Source organism: Pituophis catenifer, unplaced genomic scaffold (assembly GCF_029215685.1).
Source record: "Pituophis catenifer annectens isolate HBS135680 unplaced genomic scaffold, rPitCat1.0.hap2 SCAF_7, whole genome shotgun sequence".
NCBI lineage: Eukaryota > Metazoa > Chordata > Lepidosauria > Squamata > Colubridae > Pituophis > Pituophis catenifer.
The window spans coordinates 56,805,711-56,830,031 of record NW_027256887.1 but is presented as its reverse complement, the minus strand read 5'-3'; the positions used below and the strand labels follow the sequence as shown (position 1 = coordinate 56,830,031).

Here is a 24,321-nt window from a genome sequence, read left to right as displayed (position 1 = left end):
GTTAGAACCTTCTGGATTTCACCCCGGATTAGAGGTTGCAACACCCAGCAGCCCTAACTAGAAAAGTCAGTGTGGAGGCAGAGAAATGGATCAGAAGCACAATCAGAGAGGTTCCTTATCTCTCGGTATAAAACATGTGGCAACACAACCCTACACACATTTATGGCTGTTTGCCACAGAATAAACCGTAAGCTTGGTTAACAAATGCACTGATATGTCAGCATCAGTACAGGTAGTCCTCGACTTACAATCGCAATTGGGCCCAAAATTGTTAAATGAGACATTTGTTGGGTGATTTTGCTCCATTTTACGACCTTCCTTGCCACAGTTGTTAAATGAATCACTGCAGTTCATAAATTAGTAATCTGGTTGTTAAGTGTTAAGTTGTTAAGATATTGCTTGTCAGAAGATTGCAAAAGGGGATCACATGGGAGACACAGCAATGGTCATAAGTGTCTACGGAAATTCTCGTCATCCAGGTCATGGTTCTTCCAAAAGTGCTTTTTCAAGAGGCAACTGGACTTTCTTGTTTTTCTTTGAAGACATTTTGTTTCTCATCCAAGAAGAGCTGAAGAAGCTTCTTGGATAAGAAGCAAAATGTCTTCAAAGAAAAATAAGAAAGTCCAGTTGCCTCTTAAAAAAGCATCTTTGGGATAATTGTCATAAGTATGAACCAGTTGTCAAGCATTTGAATTTTGATCACACGATCATGGGGATGCTTCAAAGGTCGTAACTGTGAAAAATGGTCATAAGTCACTTTTTTCAATGCTGTTGTAACTTTGAACAGTCACTAAATGAACTGTTGTAAGTTGAGGACTATTGTATGCTGTATCATTTATTGCCTAGATCAGGGGTGTCAAACTCAAGGCCCGGGGGCCAGATCCAGCTCACAGGGTACTTAGATCTGGCCAGCGGGGCTACCCTGGAAACAATAAAGGACTGGCCCACGGTGCTTCTGCCAGTGAAAATGGGCTCCCGAGCTCCGTTTTTAGTTACCACAGCCTCCTGTGGCCCTCCCAAGCTCCGTTTTCACTAGCAGAGGGTTGCAGGAGGCCGTGGCAGCCAAAAACAGAGCTCAGGAGCCTGTTTTCTCTGGCAGAGTGCTCGGACCACCAGTGATACAAGTGACGGGCTGGCCACGCCCCCCCCCCGCCCACTCCCCCCTGCCCCACTCCCCCCGCTGAGGTCAGACACAACCCTGATGCGGCCCTCAATGAAATCAAGTTTGACACCCCTGGCCTAGATCATTGTATTAAATTATTACATGGTGTTGGATTAGTTTGGTTGGGTTAGTTTGGTTGTGGACTCAAGTGTTGTTGTTTGTTAACTATGGTTCATACCATAGTTTATTGTTTAGTTTAGTTCTATATAGACAGGCACAGCCTACCTAGAACTCACTATCCTATTCTATATGGAGACCATTTTTGGACTTCTTTCTTTAGAAAGAGAGAATAAGTGGTTATTTTATATAGCTTTAGTTTTTCATTTAATTTTTATATTGTCTGTATGTTGTTTTTGTTTTAATTTAGAGTAAGGAGTTATTTTATTATAAATTTGTACTGAAAAAAGTCTAAAGTTGTTTTTGTATTTTTTTCCCTTTTCTCCCTTGATTCCCTCCACGTTTCTTTTAATCTTTTGTTTTTGTTTTTGTTAATTTGTATTTTGTCTTTTTAAACTTAATGAAGTTGCTTTAAAAAAAATCTTTGGGGCTGAAACCAAACAATTCCATGACCTCTGCTCTGGTAAAGCTAACCCACCACAGGATTTAATTGAACATATAGTGCGGAAAAGTCATTGTAGTGTCTCAGCCCTGGTCTGCAGGTTCTCTAAATCTGTCCCATTGTGGGTTGGTTGAAAAGCATAAGCAAACAATATGGCATGTGGACCAGCTTGGCCACTGTTATGAACCAGAAAAAAATATTTTTCAACACTGATGCTAACCATCCTCAGTACACACATTGTGTTATGTAGGTATTGAGTTACTTTATCTAGCAGGAGAAAAACAAGTTTATTTTTACCCAGGCGAAGGAAAAGATTAGTGATAAAGAGAATCATTTAAAATAATCAGGATATATAATTTCCTGCACAAACACGCCTTACTGATGAACAGCAGGGATGCCTTTGAAATTTGCCAGTACTTGGGAAAGATTTAAACCTTTTTTCTAATATTTCCATAGTGTTTTTCTTCTATTTTCCTGCCAAATTACCTGCTTTCCTCCCCTTATCTCTATGTCATTTCCCCCTTTTCTGTCATTCTCCATGCAGCTATTTCTTCCCCTTAATTCACATCCATTCTATTTCTTTGCGCCTTTGAAACCAGGGAAGGTAATGTGTGGTTCTGTCTGTGTAGGAAATGATTAGCTTCTGCAGATGGAGAAGGAAGGTCCATTAAGTTTAGAAATGAGATTCCTCTTAAGGAATTTATTTGAGTCAAATGACATTAATTCAGTTAAAATGAAAGTAGTTATTTGTCCAGACCTTTCCCTGCTTTGGAGTTTGGCTTGTGAAAGATGTACACATGTATGTATGCATACACATATGAATAAATAAGTGAGTCTCAAAGCAGAATATTTATGGGTGGGAGACTGGCTTCACTTAAGAGTTGGTAGACCTAAATTAACAAGGTCGGGAAGTTGGGCACCATTTGAGTTGTCTGTGTTAATTTTTTGCCACATATTCATTTTGGGATCAGGTTAAATTTGGTGCTGTCTTCCATTTAGTAAATAGTGTTATTAGTTTGGTTTAATAGGACATACAAGAAGGGGGCTGCAAAATTGGACCTTGGAGCTTTCTGCATCTCTTTGCTGATGTTTGTCTAGATTTGCATAGCCCAGATATGGCAGTGCTTGTTTAGGAATTTGGTTTTAAAGCCATGTTTAATAAGCCATAATTGCCATAGTATAGCACAGGTTAGTACAAAAAATGAAACATAAATGGATTCTGTATTTTTTATGGAATGGTGGATAGGTCTGAGCCTCTTCTTCAGAGAGATGGTCCTTATTTACTCATTTGATTTATCCCACATATAAAAATCACAAACATAGGTATGGAGCACTTGCTCCTTCTGTTTTCTCTAGTAAGATAGTAAGATAATGCTGAACCCCTATATAACAGGTAATGTAAGCAGAATAAAGATATTAAGAACACTGCTCAATCAGTATTCAAAATTACCCTACCAGACGACTTCTGATTGCTGGAATAAAAATTGGAACAAAGATTTGAAAGATGGCTGACCCTAGCTGTCTAAACATCCTTCCCAGCCTTGATCCACATTAAGGAGAATGATTTGTGCATAGTTTTCCCATGAGATGGTGATATTGGGTAAGAAAGGAGGAAACCCACACGTTTGTCTTTAATACATCTTGTAAATAAGGACAGCAGCATTTGCCAACATTGTATCTACAGCAGAATAGATAGTGTGTTTTTTATGCAGGTATAGTTTCCAATAGTTTAGGACTTATCAATTTATCAACTGATAAGTAGTGGTTTATAAAGAACAAAGATGAAAATAAAAACAAGAAATTGTAGTATACTACTTTAATTTCAAAAGAAATAACAGGAACTTGCTTCAGGCAAATAGAAGTTCACTTTTGTTTCAAGGAACTTAAGAACTATAGCAGATATTCTATGTAAACAGACACAAATGTAAACTTCAATGAAAATGATTTACTATCAATTATTTTAAGTGCTTTAAGAAAATATTTACAATTCAAAAACACTGAATGAATACACTGATGTTATGGATTCAAGTTTGTTGTCCCAGCTAACTTAGTTTACGATCCAGTAAAAACCAGATTTATCACTGCACATCCCATATTTCGCAAAGAAGAGGTGTGAATTTGTGATTGTTAACTCTCCATGACATCAACATATCAGCATGATGGTGGTTAAAAGTCCGTAATTCTGTAAGGCGACCAAGAAGACAAGCAAAATGTTGAGGACTATCCATGTGATGAAGCTTGCAGAATGTTTGCAGAACTTCAAGCAGAGGCTCTTGAAGCCGTTCAACAGAGTCTCTATCCTTTATGTATTGCCGATCTGGTTTTAGTTTTCAAAGAAGATGGGGAAAAATAGTAAGTATTATTTCATATATGTAAATATATGTAAATTATGAAGACCAAAGTCAAATTGCAAGTGAAATACAACATTTCTCTGTTCATAGGCTATTTTGTTCCCATATATTTATTGTATGCAGAATTGCGTGTCTATAAAAACTTGCAGCGTTGATGGGATTAGTTTTACTTATTAGCTTGCTTGATACTACAGATTGTTATAGAGAAGGTTGCACGCCCTGATCCTGAGATAATAGAAATAATTCAAAATCCTATTATTGCTAAAATATTTATCTCTGTTATGCAAATATAGCATAACAACTCTGGAATACTTTGCCTGCAGTAGAGCTGCTTCTTTCCCCTTAGAAAGGCACTCAAAACTTTTATTCTCACAGGCCTTTGGCTCACAGTATTGTGTTAAATATTGCTTCATATTTTGTTCTTAGTAGTAATATTTTTGTACTTTTGCTTCTTGCCCATAATCTTAACAATGGTAGCAATAGACAAAATAAAAAAATAAATATGAGCATGTGTTTTAATTGGTTTTGTTATATTCTTCCTTCAAGGAACAAAGTTACAATCTTATCTCTATAAGATTTTAATTTAAAAAACTATCCCGTGCCTACAAAAATCAGAGAATGATTTTTTTTCCCCCTTTCAAATCCTATTTCTATTTTCTTGGTTTCTGCCTTTGGAGATGGGTCAGGTTGGCCATTTTTAGGAACTGAGAAAAAACAGGTAGTCTTTGACTTATGACAACAATTGAGCCCAAAATTTCTGTTTCTAAGTAAGACAGTTGTTAAATTGAATTTTGTCTCATTTTATGACCTTCTTGTCACAGTTGTTGCCACAACTGTTAAGTAAATTACTGCAGTTATTAAGTTAGTAACACCGTTGTTAAGTGAATTTGGCTTCCCCATTGACTTTGCTGTCTAAAGGTCACAAAAGGGATACTGCAAGCATCATACTTAGGGATCATACACTTAGGGGAAAAGAAATCCTCTGGTAGAGTACAGTATTGGGGGTACAGTCAGTGTTAGAACAATAGAAGGAAAAGGTTTGGGTGTGCTCATAACAGACGACTGCAAAATGAGCAAATAGTGGCCAGGCAGCTATTTTGACAAACAAAATTCTGGGATGCATCACTAGAGGGATCACCAGCAGGAAAAAGGAGCTCCTAATCCCACTATACAGGGCTTTACTCAGACCCCATTTGGAATACTGTGTCCAATTTTGGAGACCTCACCTAAAAGAACATATTGATAAGATTGAGTAAGTTCAGAGATGGGCAATAAAAATCATGCAAAGTCTGAGAAACAAAACATATCAGGACAGATTGGAGGAACTGATTATGCACAGCCTCAAGAACAGAAGGGAAAGTGGGGGCATTATTGAAACTTTTAAATATATTAAGGGTGTGACTAAAGTTCTAGAAGGCAGTATTTTCAATATTAAGGAAAAATCAAGAACATGGGGGCATAACCTCAAACTGACAGGAGGGAAGTTCAAAAGTAATGTGAGAAAGTATTACTTTGCAGAAAAAGTAGTGGAAGCTTGAAAACAACTTCCAGTGGAGTAGTGGGTCTATCATCAGTAACTGAGTTTAAACATGCTTGTGATAAAATTAATAAATAAGAAAACAACCCCCCCCCCCTCAAAGGCCAGGCTTCATGGGCCACTAGGTCTTTTTCTGCCATCCGTTTTATACGTTTCCGTATTTCTAAATACATGCTAGTTGCCAAGCATCTGAATTTTGATCACATGAAAATGGGGATGCTGCAGCAGTCATAAGTCACTTTTTTCAGTGGTGGTTTTGAATGGTCACTAAACTAATGGTTCTAAGTCGAAGACTACCTGTAACACAAATGCCACTAAACTCACAGATTTCTTTTAGCTAGGCCCCTTTCATTTTATGCTGCTAGTAATCATAAATTAGTACTCACTTTTACAAATATATCTACGTGTTTGAAATATTTGGCCATAACTGTCCATTCCAGGGAAAAATAACTGCTTAGATAGCTCCCTAGTATGGAGGCAAAGGGTTGAGTCTTCTACCTGCACTAGAACTCCAAATACCAACCCTGGAGGATGCGGTCTAATGTAACATGTAGTTTCTCTTGTCTTTTGAATGTAAAACAGGTTACTTGAAACATTTAATGCAGAAATGTCTATGATTAAACAATTGCATGTGAACATTTGTAATCTTACAAAGAGTAGAATTTTACAGGTTTCTTTCCAATGCATTTCTTCTAGTACAGGGGTGTCAAACTCAAGGCCCGCAGACCAGATCTGGCCCATGAGGTGCTTAGATCTGGCCCACGGAGCCAGCCTGGAGATAGTGAAGGACCGGCCCATGGTGCTTCTGCCAGTGAAAACAGGCTCCTGATCTCCATTTTTGGCTGGGACAGCCTCCTGCAACCCTCTGCCAGTGAAAATGGAGATCGGGAGCCCGTTTTCACTGGCAGAGCTGCCTGGCCATCACAGGTACCCTCCGACATGAGTTACGTCAAGCTGGCCATGCCCCGTGGCCACGCCTCTGGCCATGTCCCCCACCTCCCCGAAGTCAAATACAACCCTGATGTAGCTGGGGCCATCAGTGAAATCAAGTTTGACACCCCTGATCTGGTAAAATGCTAGAAGGAAATCTCATTCACAAAAGTATACATTTGGATTACATTTGGTATGAGGAGGGAAGCTGGTGAAAGATTGAATTTAAAAATGTGTCAGATCTGGGCAGGGGTGGATCGAGCTTCAAAAAGGGCCTGGTGCATCCCTGAAGGAGGTCTTGAGTAGCAGCTAGGAATACTCCTGAGTGCTCCATTCTAAGACTGTCTTTATTGCATGAACAGAAGAGGAGAGAGCATTTGGACTCTATTTCCCATGCCCATACATGTACATGTGGAGTGAGGCAAAGCGCACACATAGACAACAGATAGGCACTCACTCTAGAAATATTTGCCCAACATACTTTAATAATAGTTACTGTTTTTGTATAAGAAATTAGCATTCTCTTTTTTATGCCTCTTTCTTTTTTTCTTAAAATTTGGTAACATAATTCAGAATTGATTGTTTGGAATATGGTTTTTCAAACCGATGCACCCTAGGGATCTGTGGCCTAAACAAGTTTAAAAGACACTATTCTAAAACAACTGAGAAAATTAATTACCTGGTGATAAGATAACAATTGCTGTAAGCAGAGCATATTCTTCTTGTGTCATCTTGAGTTCCCCAATACTTTTATAGAAATGGAACATAGGCGTTATGTATTCATCTGAGATACCTATAAGGCAATGGGGGAAAGTAGACTTATAATAGAATTATGATGCAATCCCTGGTAATTAAAATTCAGACAATTCAACACCCAAATTATGCAAGAACAAAGATAGAAAGTACCGTATGAAAATTCTTTTACTTTTAAAAAAAAAAAACCTTCCTCTCTAATTCCATATCAGGTTTATTTCCCTTTGTTTTTATTTTTGTTTTTTATGGTTTCATTATAGGATGGCTATATGCTATTTTATTCACAAGAGGGCGCTATTTTCCTGTAATAACATAAACTCTAGCACAAATTCTGCAAATCTCATAAATATCAGTTTAAAAATTCTATATGCCTTTAACGGAACTCAAACACTAAAATAGATAAATGCAGCACATTATTAATATTATTTGCTGTCACAATATCATTATACTGTCTACATTCTTCTATTAATCAGAAATGGGGAAACTACATCGCTGTTGCAGAATGTTAGCTCCCAATATCCTTTGCCATAGAGTAGACCATGCTGATCAGGGTTACTGGGAGTTTTAGGTAAACCACACATGGAAACTCCCTACTGTTGATCTGTTTGAAGAGTTGATTAGAACATGTTTAATCTGAATACAGTTGAAATGGCTTATCTATAGTGACCTATTCAATAGCATAGAAGTAGCACAATAGGGTTTTTGTTATTGTTGTCGCAATATCTTAAATATATTTTGGGGAGCTGAATCTTGTTTTGTAGTGTATACATAAGAATCCTACTATTGCGCTCCTTAATTTCCAAGAACCATACAGGTAGTAGACAAACGTTTCATATGAAATTCCCAGGAAACAGTATGGGAAATTGGGCTCAAATCTAGATATACAGGTTTAACTGGATGTTAAATCACTCTTGAGATCTATGGATTGCATAATATTTTCCTCCTACATAACTATCTTAAATTGATTTCAATATGTGAAATTTTAGGGAGGTTTATCTATATCTATTATATCTTTACCCATACAATAATAAATTGAAATAGCATAGCAAAACAAAGCCTAGAATATTTTTCTCATTGGTTAGAAAAAATCAAGAATAGTCTATGAAAATTTCTTGAACTTTTGACCAAGATCAAATGTAGGTTTCCTATCTGAGAGGCACTTTTTGGTGATACTTTAAATAACCATTCTATGGTCATAGAAATCAGCTCATAATATGCTATAGTATATTTCACTATTTTATTATGAGGAATAGCTGCTTTCCCACTAAAAAAGGGTGTTTATGAAAATAATAAATAACAAAGTACTAAATAGACTGGAAACATTTCATGCTGTGGTAATTAGAGAAGACAGATGTGAATGAGATCTCAAGGAACGTGTTGGAGCAATAGCAATAGCTAACTTCAAGATGAAGGAGTTTCCACTTCTTAAGTAAATATATAATGATAGCAATAGCACTTAGAGTTATATACAACTTCACAGTGCTTTACAACCCTCTCTAAGCGGTTTACAGAGTCAGCATATTGCCCCCAACAATCTGGGTCCTCATTTTACCGACCTCGGAAGGATGGAAGGCTGAGTCAACCTTGAGCCGGTAAGAATTGAACTGCAGAACTGCTGACAGTCGGCAGTCAACAGAATTAGTCTACAATACTGTACAAAATATATGTGAATCAAGTGATAATTGTATTCCAAGTAGATTAGTTTCTACATTATTAATGGTGACTGGATTCATATTACACAAAGCCACAGTTTGGCTAAACATAGTTTATTAATAAACTATAATTGGCTGGGTTTAACATAATGTGGTAAATATTAAAACATGGTTTAAAAATATGGCAGTTGGGTTTAGTCAGGCTACGCTAAAACCAAACAAATTATTCCACTTTACAGAAGTGTAAAATGTGAACACAGCCATTATTGCAGAGAGGAATATCTCCTCTATAATATTTTATTATTCAATTTAGACATTCTAACTGATTCCTAACTGATACCAAGTGATTCACAATATAGTAAACAATAAAAACAAAATGCAAACCAAATAAGCAAGTTGGGATCCAGTTACTCAGTAGAAAAATGTAGACAAAAATACATTCAGCAAGTGACTCCATCCACCTTATCCCAAGGCCTGGGAGAACAGCCAGAACTTCAAGGACTTATGGAACATAATGAGTGCCATAAATATTTCAAGGAGAAATGTTGTTCCAGAAGACAGGCATGATGACAGAGAAAAATCACAATAGATGGTGCTGTTTAATCAAATGAATTCTGAGTCACCAGCTCTGCTGGCTTATACTAGCTGGGTAGAAACCAAGGGAGATAGGCAATCCCACAAATAATCTAGACCCGTGATGGTGAACCTATGGCACATGTTCCCAGGTGGCATGCAGAGCTGTCTTTGCGGGCATGCCAGCCGTCACCCCAGCCCAGTTCTACTGTGCATGTGCATGCGCCCCCCATCAGCCAGCTGGTCTTTGGGTCTCTGCTGCACATGTGTGGGGTGCATGCAGGGGATGCATGTGCGCATGTGCCCATGCATGGGGGTGCGAGGCACATGCATGGGGGGTGCAGATTGGTGCAGGAGGCTTTCCAGGTCCAAAACAAGCTGCCCGCGCCCTGTTTTGAGCCTGGAAAGCCTCCTGCACCAACCTGGAAGCTAAAACAGGGGCCATGCACACATGCGTGGCGGGTACTTGTATTGCATTTGGGGGGTTCAGGCAGTGGTGGGTTGCTACCGGTTCGCCCCGGATTGAGCGACCTGGTAGCGGCGGCAGTAGGAGGCTCTGCCCATCTGCCCGGACCCTTCTGTGCATGCGCAGAAGCGTTGCATGCAAGCACTCACACACCCACACACGAACCGGTAGCAACAGGTTTTGAAACCTACCCCTGGGTTCAGGGACACACGTGTCCATTTGCACGCACACATATACACACCTTGGGCACTCGGCACCAAAAAGATCATCACTGATTTAGACCTATTTTAGATAGGACTTTATTCGTGATAAAGGACTTTATTCGTAACTCATACCTGAGAGCCAGTGATGGGATTCAAATAATTTAATAACTGGTTCTCTGCCCTAATTATTTCTTCCAACAACCAGTTCACAAAACTGCTCAGAAAGTTAACAACCGGTTCTCCCAAAGTGGTGTGAATTGGCTGAATCCTACCACTGCCCAGAGCATATTACAAACCAGTGTAGCTCATGAGTAGAGACATCACATGAGCATATCAAAGCATGCTCACCACCAGTTGAAGTTTCTGAGATATTTTTAAAGGCCCCCTGTAGAGCAGCTGTGAGGTGAGTAGGACATCAGATCTAAAGGGCCTTCCGATCAAAGAAAGGGTACAGCTACCCCACAAAAGGAAGGCCTTTTGGTGACTTCTGCAACGTACTCTGAGCAGGAGTTGTGAAGCACCTGAATTTTGAGAAAATGATTATGGGGTGCAGGAACAGCGGTAACTTCAGGCACAGGTCGTAAGTCCATTCAGAGCGTTATAATTTTGAATAATTGCTGAAGAAATAGTCATAAGTTGAGGACTCAATATTCTTTCTGTGTTTATTATTATTATTTTTAATGATTTTGATTTTCTTTTTCAGGTAAAACTTCCATCTAGAGGGAGTTTCCATTCTTGAAATGACTTGTGTTTTTCCATATGGGAAATTTTTTACTATGAACCAAGTAAAACACAATTTCTGAAAACTATTCTGATATTATTTTAGCAGCTTCATTGTTTAGCTGAATGGTAGATTCAATTTGTATTTGGTTACTGGTATAATTCAAAATTTATGTCTGTTTTCAGACTTGTGTTCTTTATTGTACATCCTATTTTAATTTCAGCAATAAGCATTGTTCAGCAGTAAGCATTCAGTTTATGTATTTATTATAGCTAGATGTTTAAATTAAAAGAAGAAAAACAGCTCTGAGGAAGTTGGTTTGGAGCTAATTAATTATAACTACGACAGCTGTTAATATGGATGAAGAGATCTTTCATCTGGATAGGCTTGAAGCTGCCAGTAGATATTAAATCAAAATGTAAATTAGTTCTTGTGTTACTGAGAAGTAAACACATATTAATTACTCATACTGTTTTACCTCATTCACAGTATCTTATCTATTCAAAGTATTTTCTTAATTCCAAATCTTTCATTAGAGGCTTATTTCAGTTTTTCTGAAAGCTTTCACTTATTATATCAAGAAACTGTCCATTGCTACCAATATATGCCTGTCTAGTATGTGATTCAAGAAAGTATGTGATTCTGTTGGGAAAATTAAAAAACAATGAGTAGGTCACAGTATTTTCTGAACTGATTGTTTTTCATCTGTTTGTTTTTTTTTAAAAAAATCTTGTTAATTCCCTCCTTGGGGTTTTCCACCTGGCTTTTCTTTGCATTAGTTGTAGCTGTCCAGATTTTTCCAAATCCAAATAATTAATCCTTTTTTAAAATGTTTTTTATGACCTGTATGGGCTTTTGGAATTTTATGGAATAGATTTTAATACTGCTGTTTATGTATTGACTTCTTGCAAACTGCCTTGAAAGAGTTTGCAAGTATAAACCAGGACAAAATCCAATAAATACAATTTCACTGCCAAATTATGGTTTTCAAAGATCACATTTGCTTTGATTTTAAAACCAAATGCACCAAACTGTGTTGGACATTCTTTGCAACTAAAATGCATGATTATAAATGAGTATTCAGAGTTACCAAAGAAGTCATTTAAAATGCATTTATTAATGTTACATCTTTTTTTTGCCCATTCCCATGAGTTAGCTTGAGTTTTGTGAACATTAATGAAAATTGATCAATAGCTATAGGCTATTGAAATAATAAGTCCATGAAATAAAGAGGAACTATTGGTACTGAACAAAAGCAGGTGAGAGTGTTGCTACTAGATAGAAACATTTTTTAATCTAATATTTATGTAGAAGAAGTCAGGGCTATTTGTAAGATAGTGTTCCATCTCACAAGTTATTTGGCTGTTAGTCTTACTGCCGCCACTGTCACCAACATTATCCACAGAGTACTGGCTTAACAGAAGGATGCTAGGTAAGAAAGGTCACCACTAAGCTTCCTTGTCACATAGAAATTCAAAATGTCCGTCTGTCTATGAAGGGGAAAGCTGACAACTGTTAAGGGAATTCAGAAGCCTGGGAATCAACCTTGTGGCAGGTGACCAAAATATGAACATCTATTGGCATATTTATATTTTCAGCTTTTGTTGCTGCATTTCACATATGTGGACAATAGGAGCTATCTGACAACTTGACGTTCACTTTCACATAAAAATCATCTCAACAAAAGCCACAGAAATAATCCTCAAGATTTTGTTTTTCTGTCAGCAGCAGTTTGTATTCATTAGACATCTTAAATACATTTATTTAAGATGTATAGTATGCATTCATTAGAATGTGCAACTACATATTAAAACCCCTCAACCCTTAGCTATAATTCTTAAGAGAATTTCAGCGACCTGTCTTCAAGAAAATATTAAGAACGAGATATATAACACATTAACACAGAAAACAAATACTACTAAAACCATCTGATAGTAAAATGCCCTATGTTCAGTGGTGGGATTCAGCCAGTTCGCACCACTTCGGGAGAACTGGTTGTTAAATTCCTGAGCAGTTTGGTGAACTTCTTGTTGGAAGAAATCATTAGGGCAGAGAACCGGTTGTTAAATTAGTTGAATCCCACCACTGCCTATGTTCTATTAATTCTAATTTAATTCTAATACTATAGTTGCTAACAGAGCACAGATTTATATCTTAGAGTCAGAAATACTAAGCAGTAATAGAACCTGTTCCCATATAAATGGGTATAAAATTGCAACCTAACTCCTAGATGTTTATCTTATAACCCCCATTCGTGCCTAGATCATCTTTGAAAAAACCAGCAAGAATTTTCCCTTCTTATCTCCCTCTGCAATTGTTCATTTTGTTTCTCAAACATGTACTTTCCAAATATGAAATCCAGAGCATAGACAATGGTTCAAATGATAAAAACTTATAATGGCTGACATACTTATGTATACTATAACTGTATTTAAATGATAACACATTTTGTATACAGAAAGCAGAGGTAGGTTTCAGCAGGTTCTGACCAGTTCTGGAGAACCAGTAGTGGAAATTTTGAGTACTTCGGAGAACCGGTAAATACCACCTCTGACTGACCCCGTCCCCATCTATTCTCTGCCTCCCAAGTCTCAGCTGATCGCAAGGAAATGGGGATTTTGCAGTAACCCTCCCCTGGAGTGGGGAAGGGAATGGAGATTTTACAGTATCCTTCCCCTGCCATGCCCACCAAGCCACACCCACCAAGCCACACCCACAGAACTGGTAGTAAAAATTTTTGAAACCCACCACTGACAGAAAGGTGCTGTAAAAGTAGTAGTAATGGTAACCAAGCATATCTTGTGAAACCAACCATATTGTTATGGTCCGCCAGCAGCCCGCGGAGCTAGCAGTGGAGTTGGACAGTGAGGAGGCTGGGAAGGACCATGGGCCAGTCCTGGAGTCTGAGGAAGGCCCGGATGAGGGCTCTGTATTGGAGGGAGAGATGGGGCCAGGGCCATCTGGGAGTGATGTACGGACTCCGGAGCCTCCAGAGTCAGACAACAGAGAGGCAGAGAAACAGGAGGAGCCTGTTCCTAGTGCACACATGCGCAGAGCTGCCAGAAGGCAACAGCAGCTAAAGCAAACAGAATGACTCGGGAGTAAGGCCAGGAGATGATTGGCCCCTCCCATAAGGTTTAAAAGAGCAGCAAAGGCTCTTGGGCTGTTTGTAGGAAAGCAACATTGCTAAATCTGTTTTCCAGTCAGCATCAGTGGTGGGTTGCCCCTGGTTTGCACCGGTTCTATAGAACCGATAGTAAAACCGGCGGGAGGCTCTGCCCACCAACCCGACATCATCAAAACTCTTCTCTGCATGCATAGAAGCTTCTACGCTTGCGCAGAAGCGTGTGCGCATGCATCCCCACTGCAAACCGGTAGTAAACGTAAGTAGAACCCACCTCTGGTGGGCATCTGTTGTTTCTGAACTTCCTGCCAAGAAAGGCCTTTGGCAGGGTGCCAAAGAAGATAAAGGTTTGTGATAAGCCGAAGGACTTTTTCTGAAGGATTGTTTTAGAATTAATTTGGACTAAGCTGGGAATGAAGTAATTCTTAGCTATTATAATAAAATAGTTTTGTTTGAGATTAATTGTGTCCTGTAATGACTAAGTGAGCCTAGGTCACAACACATATAGTGAGTATCATACACATCAGTCATGACCAAATATATTTTAGATGAACTAATATCAGTTTTTCCACTCAATCTATTCTTGTTTTATCATTGCCATTCATTTGGATGGGTGAGATTATTTTACTGAGTTTAATGAGAAATGATATATCCATTATTTGATCTTTTACATATCTCCAAATATGGCTTATTATAATAGAACAAATTTATTTTCAGTATTCGTGTTTTTATAATACAATTATAATTCCTTGATAGTCTTGAACTCCAGGCTGATTCCTACTGAATGCTTGAGAAGTTTGACATTCACAAAATGACTGATTTTTTGCTAAACTTTCCAAAGAACAGTTTCTTTTGCTGTTAATTAAGGACACCTACCACTGTTGCGGATTCTTTCTTCTAAGAGATCAGCATGTCCTCTAGGAAGTTTCCTGTTAAAGATTTCAGCTGATCTAAGGAACATAGCTTCTACTGCTGAACCTTTCAACAAAGCAATTTGATCTTCATGATCCAGGATTTGAAAACCTGAAATATAACGTAAGAATATTAAACTAGCAGTCAGAAAAATGGTTGTTAGAGTGACAAAGAAACACTGTAGAATAACTAAAATACATAGATAAATTACCTTTTTTAGCACAAAAAAGAAGCTATTTAATTATAAAGACATATTTGAAGGGTGTATTTGTTTCAGTTCCCAAGCCACCAAACAAGAATTCATCTAGTTTTTTTCATATGTACACATTTTCTTAATCTAATTTAAAATCACAAAGTGATTACTCTCAGCCTAATTAGCATATTACAAATTAACTTCCTGTTTGTGGGTTAGAAGAGAACTGATGTGTTATCAACTTTCAGTATTTAACTGGATACTTTCCAACTCTTTCATTCATTTTTTGTTCTTGCTTTTCCTTTGTTCTAATTAGCTTAATGAAAAGAGACTATGTAAAAGAACTTTATATATAATATTATATAAAAAATAAGGTATCATGTAGTAGGAAGGATTTTTATTTATCAAATTTAGGCACCACCCATTTCAGTCTAAGTTTTCAAATAAAGATCTCCAAACATATATTAAAGGTGAATTATTAACATTGGCAATATTTTAATCAGGTCTGCTTTCTAATTATAACAACTATGATCTGTGTTCTCTTTATAAAAGCACAGAGATAACTGATTAAAACTGTTCTAGCTTATATGCATTTATTTATTTATTTATTTATTTATTTATTTATTTGTCAAGCATATATAAGATAACAGGTAAAAGTATAAACATAATTTGAATACACGAAAAGAGTAAGTAAAAAGAAATATTAGGACAGGGACGGTAGGCACGCTGGTGCACTTATGCACACCCCTTACAGACCTCTTAGGAATCGGGTGAGGTCAACAATAGACAGTTTAAGGTTAAAGTTTTGCGGGTTTGGGGAAGAAACCACAGAGTCAGGTAGTGTATTCCAGGCATTGACCACTCTCTTTTTGAAGTCATATTTTCTGCAATCAAGTTTGGAGCGGTTTACCTTGAGTTTGTATCTATTTTTTGCTTGTGTATTGTTGTGATTGAAGCTGAAGTAGTCATTGACAGGTAGGAAATTGTGGCAGATAATTTTATGTACTACACTTAGGTCAGACCGAAGTCAGCGTAGTTCTAAATTGTCTAAGCCCAAAATTTGAAGTCTGGTAGCATAAGGTATGTTATTGCGGGTAGAGGAATGGAGGACTCTTCTCGTAAAACTAGTCATAAACTGATATAGAAGAGAGCTGTGGTGGAGGCTTGGTCTATCAAGGTGAATGGAATATGTCTTCACCGATCCCCAAGTAAGCCTCCTTAGAGCCATGTTAATTTTCAGTGCCCTGAAAAAATTATGAAGATATTATGAAATCAAACAAACATTTATAATATCTGCCATACTGAGGCTTGGTATAACTAGAGTTAAAATTTATATTTAAGCTAAATACCTATAACCTGATACTGTTTCACTTATTAGTAATTTAGAACAGTATAGCACTACGTTTACTGACCACATTTTATAATATCTACTGCTAATTGTTTCCACAGGTAATTTTTCTTTTTTCTTTTTTTAATAGTAATTTTATTAAAAATTACCATTGCAACAATAAAAACTAACAAAGTAAAAAAAAAAAAAAAAAGAAAAAGTAGAAAGTATAGACACTTTCTGAAAATAAAAGAATAAAAATATAATAATAAAAGCAGAAATATATGACTTCTCTCTTCATCAAAAGTATGCACAATTTTAATAACTTATTACCTTCTCTTAACATACAACAAATCCTATCTTTTTTCCATATCTCATCTTGTATCTATAAATAAATCCTTAAAACTATGTCATTTCAATCCAGATGTCATTAAAAGTCCATTAAGGGTTACCAGAGATAACAACATATTTATTTTAACCTTGATCAAATAAGATATCTTTGTGAGATGTAAATGCCTTATTCCCTAATGTGTAAATAATGTATATATGGGACATCGGGGGTTAACTTATTCTTTGGTTCCTAATGTATTCATAATTCACCACTCCCATTCTTGGCTCCACCCCTTGTATATATAAGGAGCCACCTTCACCATTTTCCTCGCTTCTATCTGTGAATATTCAGTGAATATAGAATGCCTGTTATAATTAAAGAGAAATATATTTAAACCTCTAACTCTTATTATCATTATTGAGTCTGATCCTGAAAATATTGCAACAATCTGGTAGCAGAGGATGGTTAATTGACTCAATAAATACTTAAAGATGTCTAAGAAAGATAGGCCCAACACCAGGGCCTACAGCAAAGAAATAGAAACTGAACAAGAAATAATCAACGAATCCACAAACGCGATTTCGAGAGAATCCGAAGAATACACCACTGAAGAAGAAGAACTAGTAAATGAAAATAATGACCAGGAGGAAATCGAAATAGAAAATAACGAACTCAGGTCAGAGATATTAAAACTATTAAAAAGCCAGAAGAATGATGAAAGCCTCATCGCGAATCTCCAAGAAATGCTGAAAAACAGCGGAGCAGCGAGAGAGAAAAACATTGCTAAAGAGAAACCCAAAGACCAAAAAACTGTGAGTGATATGACTACAGAGAAAGTCGTTATGAAAAAGAAAAGATGTGATCCCGCGCGAAATTTTGAATGGCAGCCATCTTGGTTCCAACAAGCCTCCAAAGTGAGCGAAGCAGAGCCAATCAAAATGCTCAGTTCAAAATTTCTGGCGCGAAAAACGTTATCAGACAACGAAAGCGAAAAGGAAGATTCAAACTCTTCAGAAGAACCAGAATCAGAAAGCGAAGACGACTTAACGAAATCCCAAGTAAAGTCAGCAATGAAGACGCTTTTTGCTGCATTTGGGCCAAAATTAAAAATTTCCAAAGCGACAACGAAGAAGCTAGAGAACAAGCCGATACCTCAAGACCTGCACGCTCCCATCCTGACTTCGAGAGCGACGACGCCCGAGCCCAGAGAGCCATGTCGATTCCGCCCTACACCGCAGACCGGATCAAGTACCAACGCACACAAAAGAAAGAAAAGAGCAGTCGCCGCCATCAAAACTCCTAAAACCGAGCCAGAAACCGACTCGTCTGAAGAGGAGCGGAGCGAGCGAGCTGCAATGGAGAGAACCTTCCACGACGACGCCAAAGAAGAAATGAGCAACGCGCATGTGCGAAACTACGTAGACGGTCCGGAAAGACTTGAACTGGCCAGAGAACCGCGCAGACTCGTTGCGAGCATCCCCATGCCGTTTTGCAATTTCCTGCACTTGCGAGACCACGGACTACCTCAGGTTGTAAGTAATGGACAAAATAATGTGGGAAACTTACCCAGTGACTTCCCAAAACTTAGAGTTGATGGCATTAATTTGCAAGAATGGTATCAACAGCTTCAGGTTGTCTTTATGAAAGAAAATTTACTATTCTTTATCACTAGTCCTCCAAGAAGACCTTGGACTTTAAAAATAGATTGTTTACATCATAGAGCATTTTTCTTAATAATATCTAGCGTGTCTCCTGCAATGTATCATAGCATCAAACCAAACCTAACTGTTTCAGAAATAATTCAATGCATGTTTAATCTGTTTCACAGCGATAGTGTAGCTACCACTACAAGAATGTCTAAGGATTTCTTTTCTTCCAGAGTAAAACCAGGGGTTTCCATAAGTGAGCATTTGATATCTCTAAACAAAATAAGAGCTGAGCTGCATTTGAGGGGGGAAGTGATTTCAGATCAAACAATGAAAAGTGTTATTATCAATTCACTTGATTCATCATGGGATAGTTTTATGTCACACTTAGACACCATCAATCTAGGATATTTATCCATAGAAAGTCTATCTAACAAATTGATAGCAGAAGACAATTCAAGAAAAAATCGTTCCAGCAATCACACAGAACACAAATCTTTTAGGAAGGTAGCTTTCCAGGAAAAATACAATGAAGCTTTTAAATGCCATAATTGTGGGTCCAGGGAACACAATAGAAGAGACTGTCCCAAAATCTCAAAGGAGAGACATAGGTCAGAGTATAGGAGCAAATACAATTATAGACAGTCTTCCACAGATAGACATAAATATAGAAGCCCACCAAATTACAGAGATAGTAGAGGGGGTAGAGAAAATTCAAAAGAGAGAAAATCTGGTTCACTGAATGGACTAAATAAACAAGACAGCACTAAAACACAACAAAATGAGAACAATAATTGGCTTATTGATTCTGGGGCAACCAACCACACCACTAATAACAAAAATATATTGTCTTCATTTACAGAAGATAAATTTGTAATAAAGGTAGCTAATCAAGAAAAGGTTCAAGTATTAGGCAGAGGAAATGTGACCTTGCCTGGCCTAGGAAAAATAGAGGGGGTATTGTTAATTCCAGAAATACCTCATAACATACTAAGTGCCATAAAACTAAGCAGAGATTCTGACATCAATATAGTTTTCTCAAAGGGGAAAGCAACTTTAGAGAAGGACAAAACAAATGTAGGCACTGTGATGATTAAAGGAGGCCTACCCTATCTAATAACAAAAGAAAGATGGTTACATAACATTGATTCAAATATGGAAGATTGTATTGAGGCAGATGATGAAAATGTTAGTAACAGTGACAATGATGAATGTAAAATATCTCATGATCACGCAAATACACACAATGAGAAGAAACCAAGAATAGGTAAACCAATTCATGATGAGTGTGCTCACATCTTGCATAGGAAGTTAGGACATGCAAGTTTTCCTGTAGTACAAAAAATGACTGAACACGCAGAAGGTGTCAAAATAAAAAATTGTGAAAATTATTTGGAATGCTCAGTATGTAAATCCACTAAACTAAAAACTAGTCCCAGACCAAAAAAATCCAACAGATCAACTAACAAAATTTTTGACTTAGTACATATGGACCTAGTTGGTCCATTAACTCCATCAATCACTTATAGAAAACGTTACTTCCTAACAATAGTAGATGATTACAGTCGCTATGGTTTTGTTTACACATTAAAACACAAGGATGAAACCTTTCAGAAATTTAAGGAATTCTACAAACGCATAGAAACACAACATAATATCAGAATAAAACAAATTATGACAGATAGGGGATGTGAATTCATGTCTAAAGAATTCTCCCAATGGTTAAAGGATAGAGGAATGCTACATTTCACGTCTAGTCCATTTTCTGCGTTCCAAAACGGGATTGCAGAGAGAAAGAATTCCACACTACAAACCATGATTAGGTGCACATTAGAGGATGCTGGTTTAGGCAAACAATTTTGGTCAGAGGCCTTACATTATTCAAATTACACTCAAAATAGAACCTGGTCCAGTATTGTGAATAAAACACCATATGAGGTGATGTATAATAGAAAACCCAAATTAGCACACATGCACATATTTGGAGTCACTGCAGACGTACACATACCTAAGCAGTTGAGAAGAAAGGGAGAAAACGTATCCAGAAGATTAAGATTTATGGGATATGAAACTGGCACCAAAGGGTACAGATTCATTGATAATAATAACAAATTTATAGTCTCCAGAACAGCTGTGTTCCATGAACAGGCCAATTGGTCTAAATTACATCTTAATGAAATATTTCCAAATAAATGCAAAGATACAAAATCTTGTGAGGAAGGGACAATAGAAAATCAAAATATCAACAAAAATAAAAACAAAACCAAAACTTGGACAAATAGTCAGCACAAAATAAAGACAGACACATTAACAAAAAAGGAAGCAAGATATTTGCATGATAACCATAGCAAACCCAAAAGAGCTATTAGAAACAATAGAAATCAAGTACCAAATAAATACAGAGATTACATAATGCATATGGATGGTGAACAAATGACACCTAATACATATGAGGAAGTATTAAAACTCCCTCGTGAAGAAAAGGAAAAATGGGAACTAGCTATGAAAAAAGAGATGGAAAGTTTGCAAGGATTGAATGTGTTTACACCTGCGATTGCACCTAAAGATAAAACGATTATAGGTACCAGGTGGATTTATAAAATTAAGAATCTAGAAGGAGGCAATACTCTATACAAAGCTAGATTGGTTGCACAAGGTTATGCACAAAAATATCCGGAGGACTACACTGACACATACTCCCCCACAGTGAGAACAGAGAGTGTTAAAACAGCTCTAGTAGTGGCATCTGCACTCAATCTTGATGTATTTCAATATGACATACAGACTGTGTATTTACACGCAAAACTAGATAAGGAAATATATGTAAGAGCACCACACAGTCAATACACTAATAAGAATGAAATTTGGCTATTGAACAAGAGTCTATACGGATTAAAGCAATCTGGCAAAAGATGGTACGATTGCTTGGTAAAAGTACTTAAGACCATGGATTTCAACGCTACCACTGCTGATAACTGTTTCTTTGTAAAAAAGAGTGATGATCATATTGAATTTGTATTAATTTATGTAGATGATATTTTATATATAGGAAAACACAAGGAGAGAAGAGAAACCTTTGTAAATAAGCTAAACGAACATTTCTCGTTGAAATCTCTAGGTAAGGTAAACAAATACCTTGGTGTACAAATTAACAAAACTAGAAGGGGATTCAAACTTACTCAGAAAGATAAAATCATTGAACTTCTGAACAAATGCAATTTAAACAATGCCAAACCCTGTGACACTCCTATGCAAACTGATTTCCTTAGAAACACTGATGAATCTTCCCCTGAATTCAAGGATAATACATTTTATAGATCAGTCATAGGTTCACTTCTTTATATATCTAATTGGACCAGGCCAGATATTGCATTACCACTCAACTTATTGTCAAGATATGTTAGCAAACCAACAATGTATCATTGGGAAGCAGTCAAAAGAATTCTAAGATATCTGAAAAGTACATTAGACTTTTGCTTAGTATTAGAACCTAGTAATGGTAAAGAACCAAAACTTACATGTTACGCAGATGCGGATTGGGCTGGAGATATATCATGCAGAAAGAGCACTTCTGGTTATATTTTTCTATTAAATGACTGTCCAGTTTACTGGTACACTGGTAAACAAGAACTGGTAGCCACTTCGACCACAGAAGCGGAATATGTTTGTTTGTCCAAAGCTGCAAATAACCTTGTATGGTTTAATGATTTGATTTCAGATGTTTGGAAAAAACCTGCTTTGCCTTTTGTTATGCATGAAGATAATAAAGCAGCCATTGAAATATCCAGATCCGATGCCATTGGACAAAGGTCCAGGCATATAGATATAAAATTTAAGCATGTGAGACAATTGTCTCAAGATGGATTTATCAAAGCAGTGCATTGTGATACCTCTGAACAATTAGCTGACATATTGACGAAGCCTTTACCTTCTAAACAGCACAAATATTTAACATCAAAATTATATGTCTTATATTGTCCTGAATCTGAATGTAATTGGTGTTGTATAGCGAACCGGCATTTAGAGGGGGATTTGTGAGATGTAAATGCCTTATTCCCTAATGTGTAAATAATGTATATATGGGACATCGGGGGTTAACTTATTCTTTGGTTCCTAATGTATTCATAATTCACCACTCCCATTCTTGGCTCCACCCCTTGTATATATAAGGAGCCACCTTCACCATTTTCCTCGCTTCTATCTGTGAATATTCAGTGAATATAGAATGCCTGTTATAATTAAAGAGAAATATATTTAAACCTCTAACTCTTATTATCATTATTGAGTCTGATCCTGAAAATATTGCAACAATCTTTATATTCTTTCTTTTTACTTCTAACAATCTTGATCTTTAATCCCTTCAAATAATTCCTACAATAGAACCTGATTTCTTTCCATTTTTTTCATTTCTCCCTTTTCATAAAATTCTTACATCAAGAACCCTTTATAAATCCAATATAGGAAAGTAATCCAAGTCATTCTCTTGGTTCGTTATTTGCATATCTCTTTTAATTATTAGGTCACCAGCCTTTTGTATGTCCAGTGCAATATTTTCTTCTGTGTCATTCTTGTAGCCTGTCATATTTAAATCCACTTTCAAGTCAGTCTCACTATTGTCAAATAAAATTGGTTCCTCTTCCATAATATTTTTTAAAGACAATCTGACTATGTAGTTTCTTCTAATTGCTTTTAGTATCCAATTTTTAAAGTCTTTTTTTAAAGATGAATTCAAAACAAAGGCATCTTCCCATGGGAAGAATTCTTATAATTAATTCCAAAAAATTATTTCAAATTTATCAGAATGATTTGTAATTCTCTAAAAGCAAAGGCTTAATCACTCTTTTGCTATATATCCCTTCCCTCCAATTTTTAAGGGCTTAAACTTAAGACATCATAAGAAGAAAATGCACAGTTTTATATGATCAGAAGGAGAAACTGTGCGACCATTTTCTCCGCTGCAAAATTAGTACCCATAGACTCTTTCTTTTTTTTATTTTTTTTATTAAAAAGTTTTATCAAATATTACAACAATTTTTCCCCATCCCTCCTCCACCCCTTCCCTCCTCCACCCCCCCCACCCCCCCCTCTCCCTCCAACCCCTCTCCCCTCACCCCGGACTTCCCAGAGCAAATACAGGGTATAACATTTGACAAACATAAACTAAAATATGCTAACTTTCTGTAGGCTCTTAATTCTCTCTTGCTCTTTAACTCCCCTTTCAACTAACAAAACATAATTCAAGAAGAAAAAGTTGGTTTCATTCATAAGCTATTTGAAGCTTTTTAGTCCGATATTTGTTTTGAATATAGTCAATCCATCTTCTCCATTCTGATATATATTTTTCATTTGAATGGTCCTTCAAATACGCTGAAATTTTGGCCATCTCTGCTAAATTCACTACTTTTAGTGTCCATTCTTCAGTAGTAGGCAAGTCTTCCTTCTTCCAATACTACGCCACCAAAAGTCTGGCTGCTGTTATTAAATTTAAAATCAACTTAGTCTCTATAACAGTACAATCTGTAATTATACCTAACAAAAAGAACTGTGGAGTAAATTTTATCTTCTTTTTGAGAATATTTTGAATAATCCACCATATTTTTATCCAAAATGCCTTAATTTTTTTACATGTTCACCATATATGAGAATATGTGGCATCATCACATTCACATCTCCAACACTTAGGTTGCACACTTGGATACATACAGGCTAGCTTTTTAGGATCTAGATGCCATCTATAAAACATTTCATAAAAATTCTCTTTTAAGTTTTGGGCTTGCGTAAACCTCCTATTTCTAACCCATTTTTTCCCCCATGTTTCCATCTTTATTGGTTCTTCAATATTTTGTGCCCACTTTATCATACAGTCCTTAACTAACTCCGT

General features: G+C 36.8%; 1 protein-coding gene across 1 annotated transcript in view; it reads right to left on the bottom strand.

Annotated features, from left to right (window-relative positions):
• Window positions 1-3,617: 3,617 nt before the first annotated feature.
• The window catches only part of NR1H4 (nuclear receptor subfamily 1 group H member 4), a 46,030-nt gene continuing 25,326 nt past the window's right edge, over window positions 3,618-24,321 (bottom strand). The window contains exons 9-11 of the mRNA XM_070947112.1: window positions 14,908-15,054; window positions 7,219-7,332; window positions 3,618-4,038 (exon numbers count right to left, since the gene is read on the bottom strand). Coding sequence (XP_070803213.1) covers window positions 3,800-4,038; window positions 7,219-7,332; window positions 14,908-15,054 — 500 coding nt within the window. The 3' untranslated portion in view covers window positions 3,618-3,799. The remainder of the gene's footprint in view (window positions 4,039-7,218; window positions 7,333-14,907; window positions 15,055-24,321) is intronic.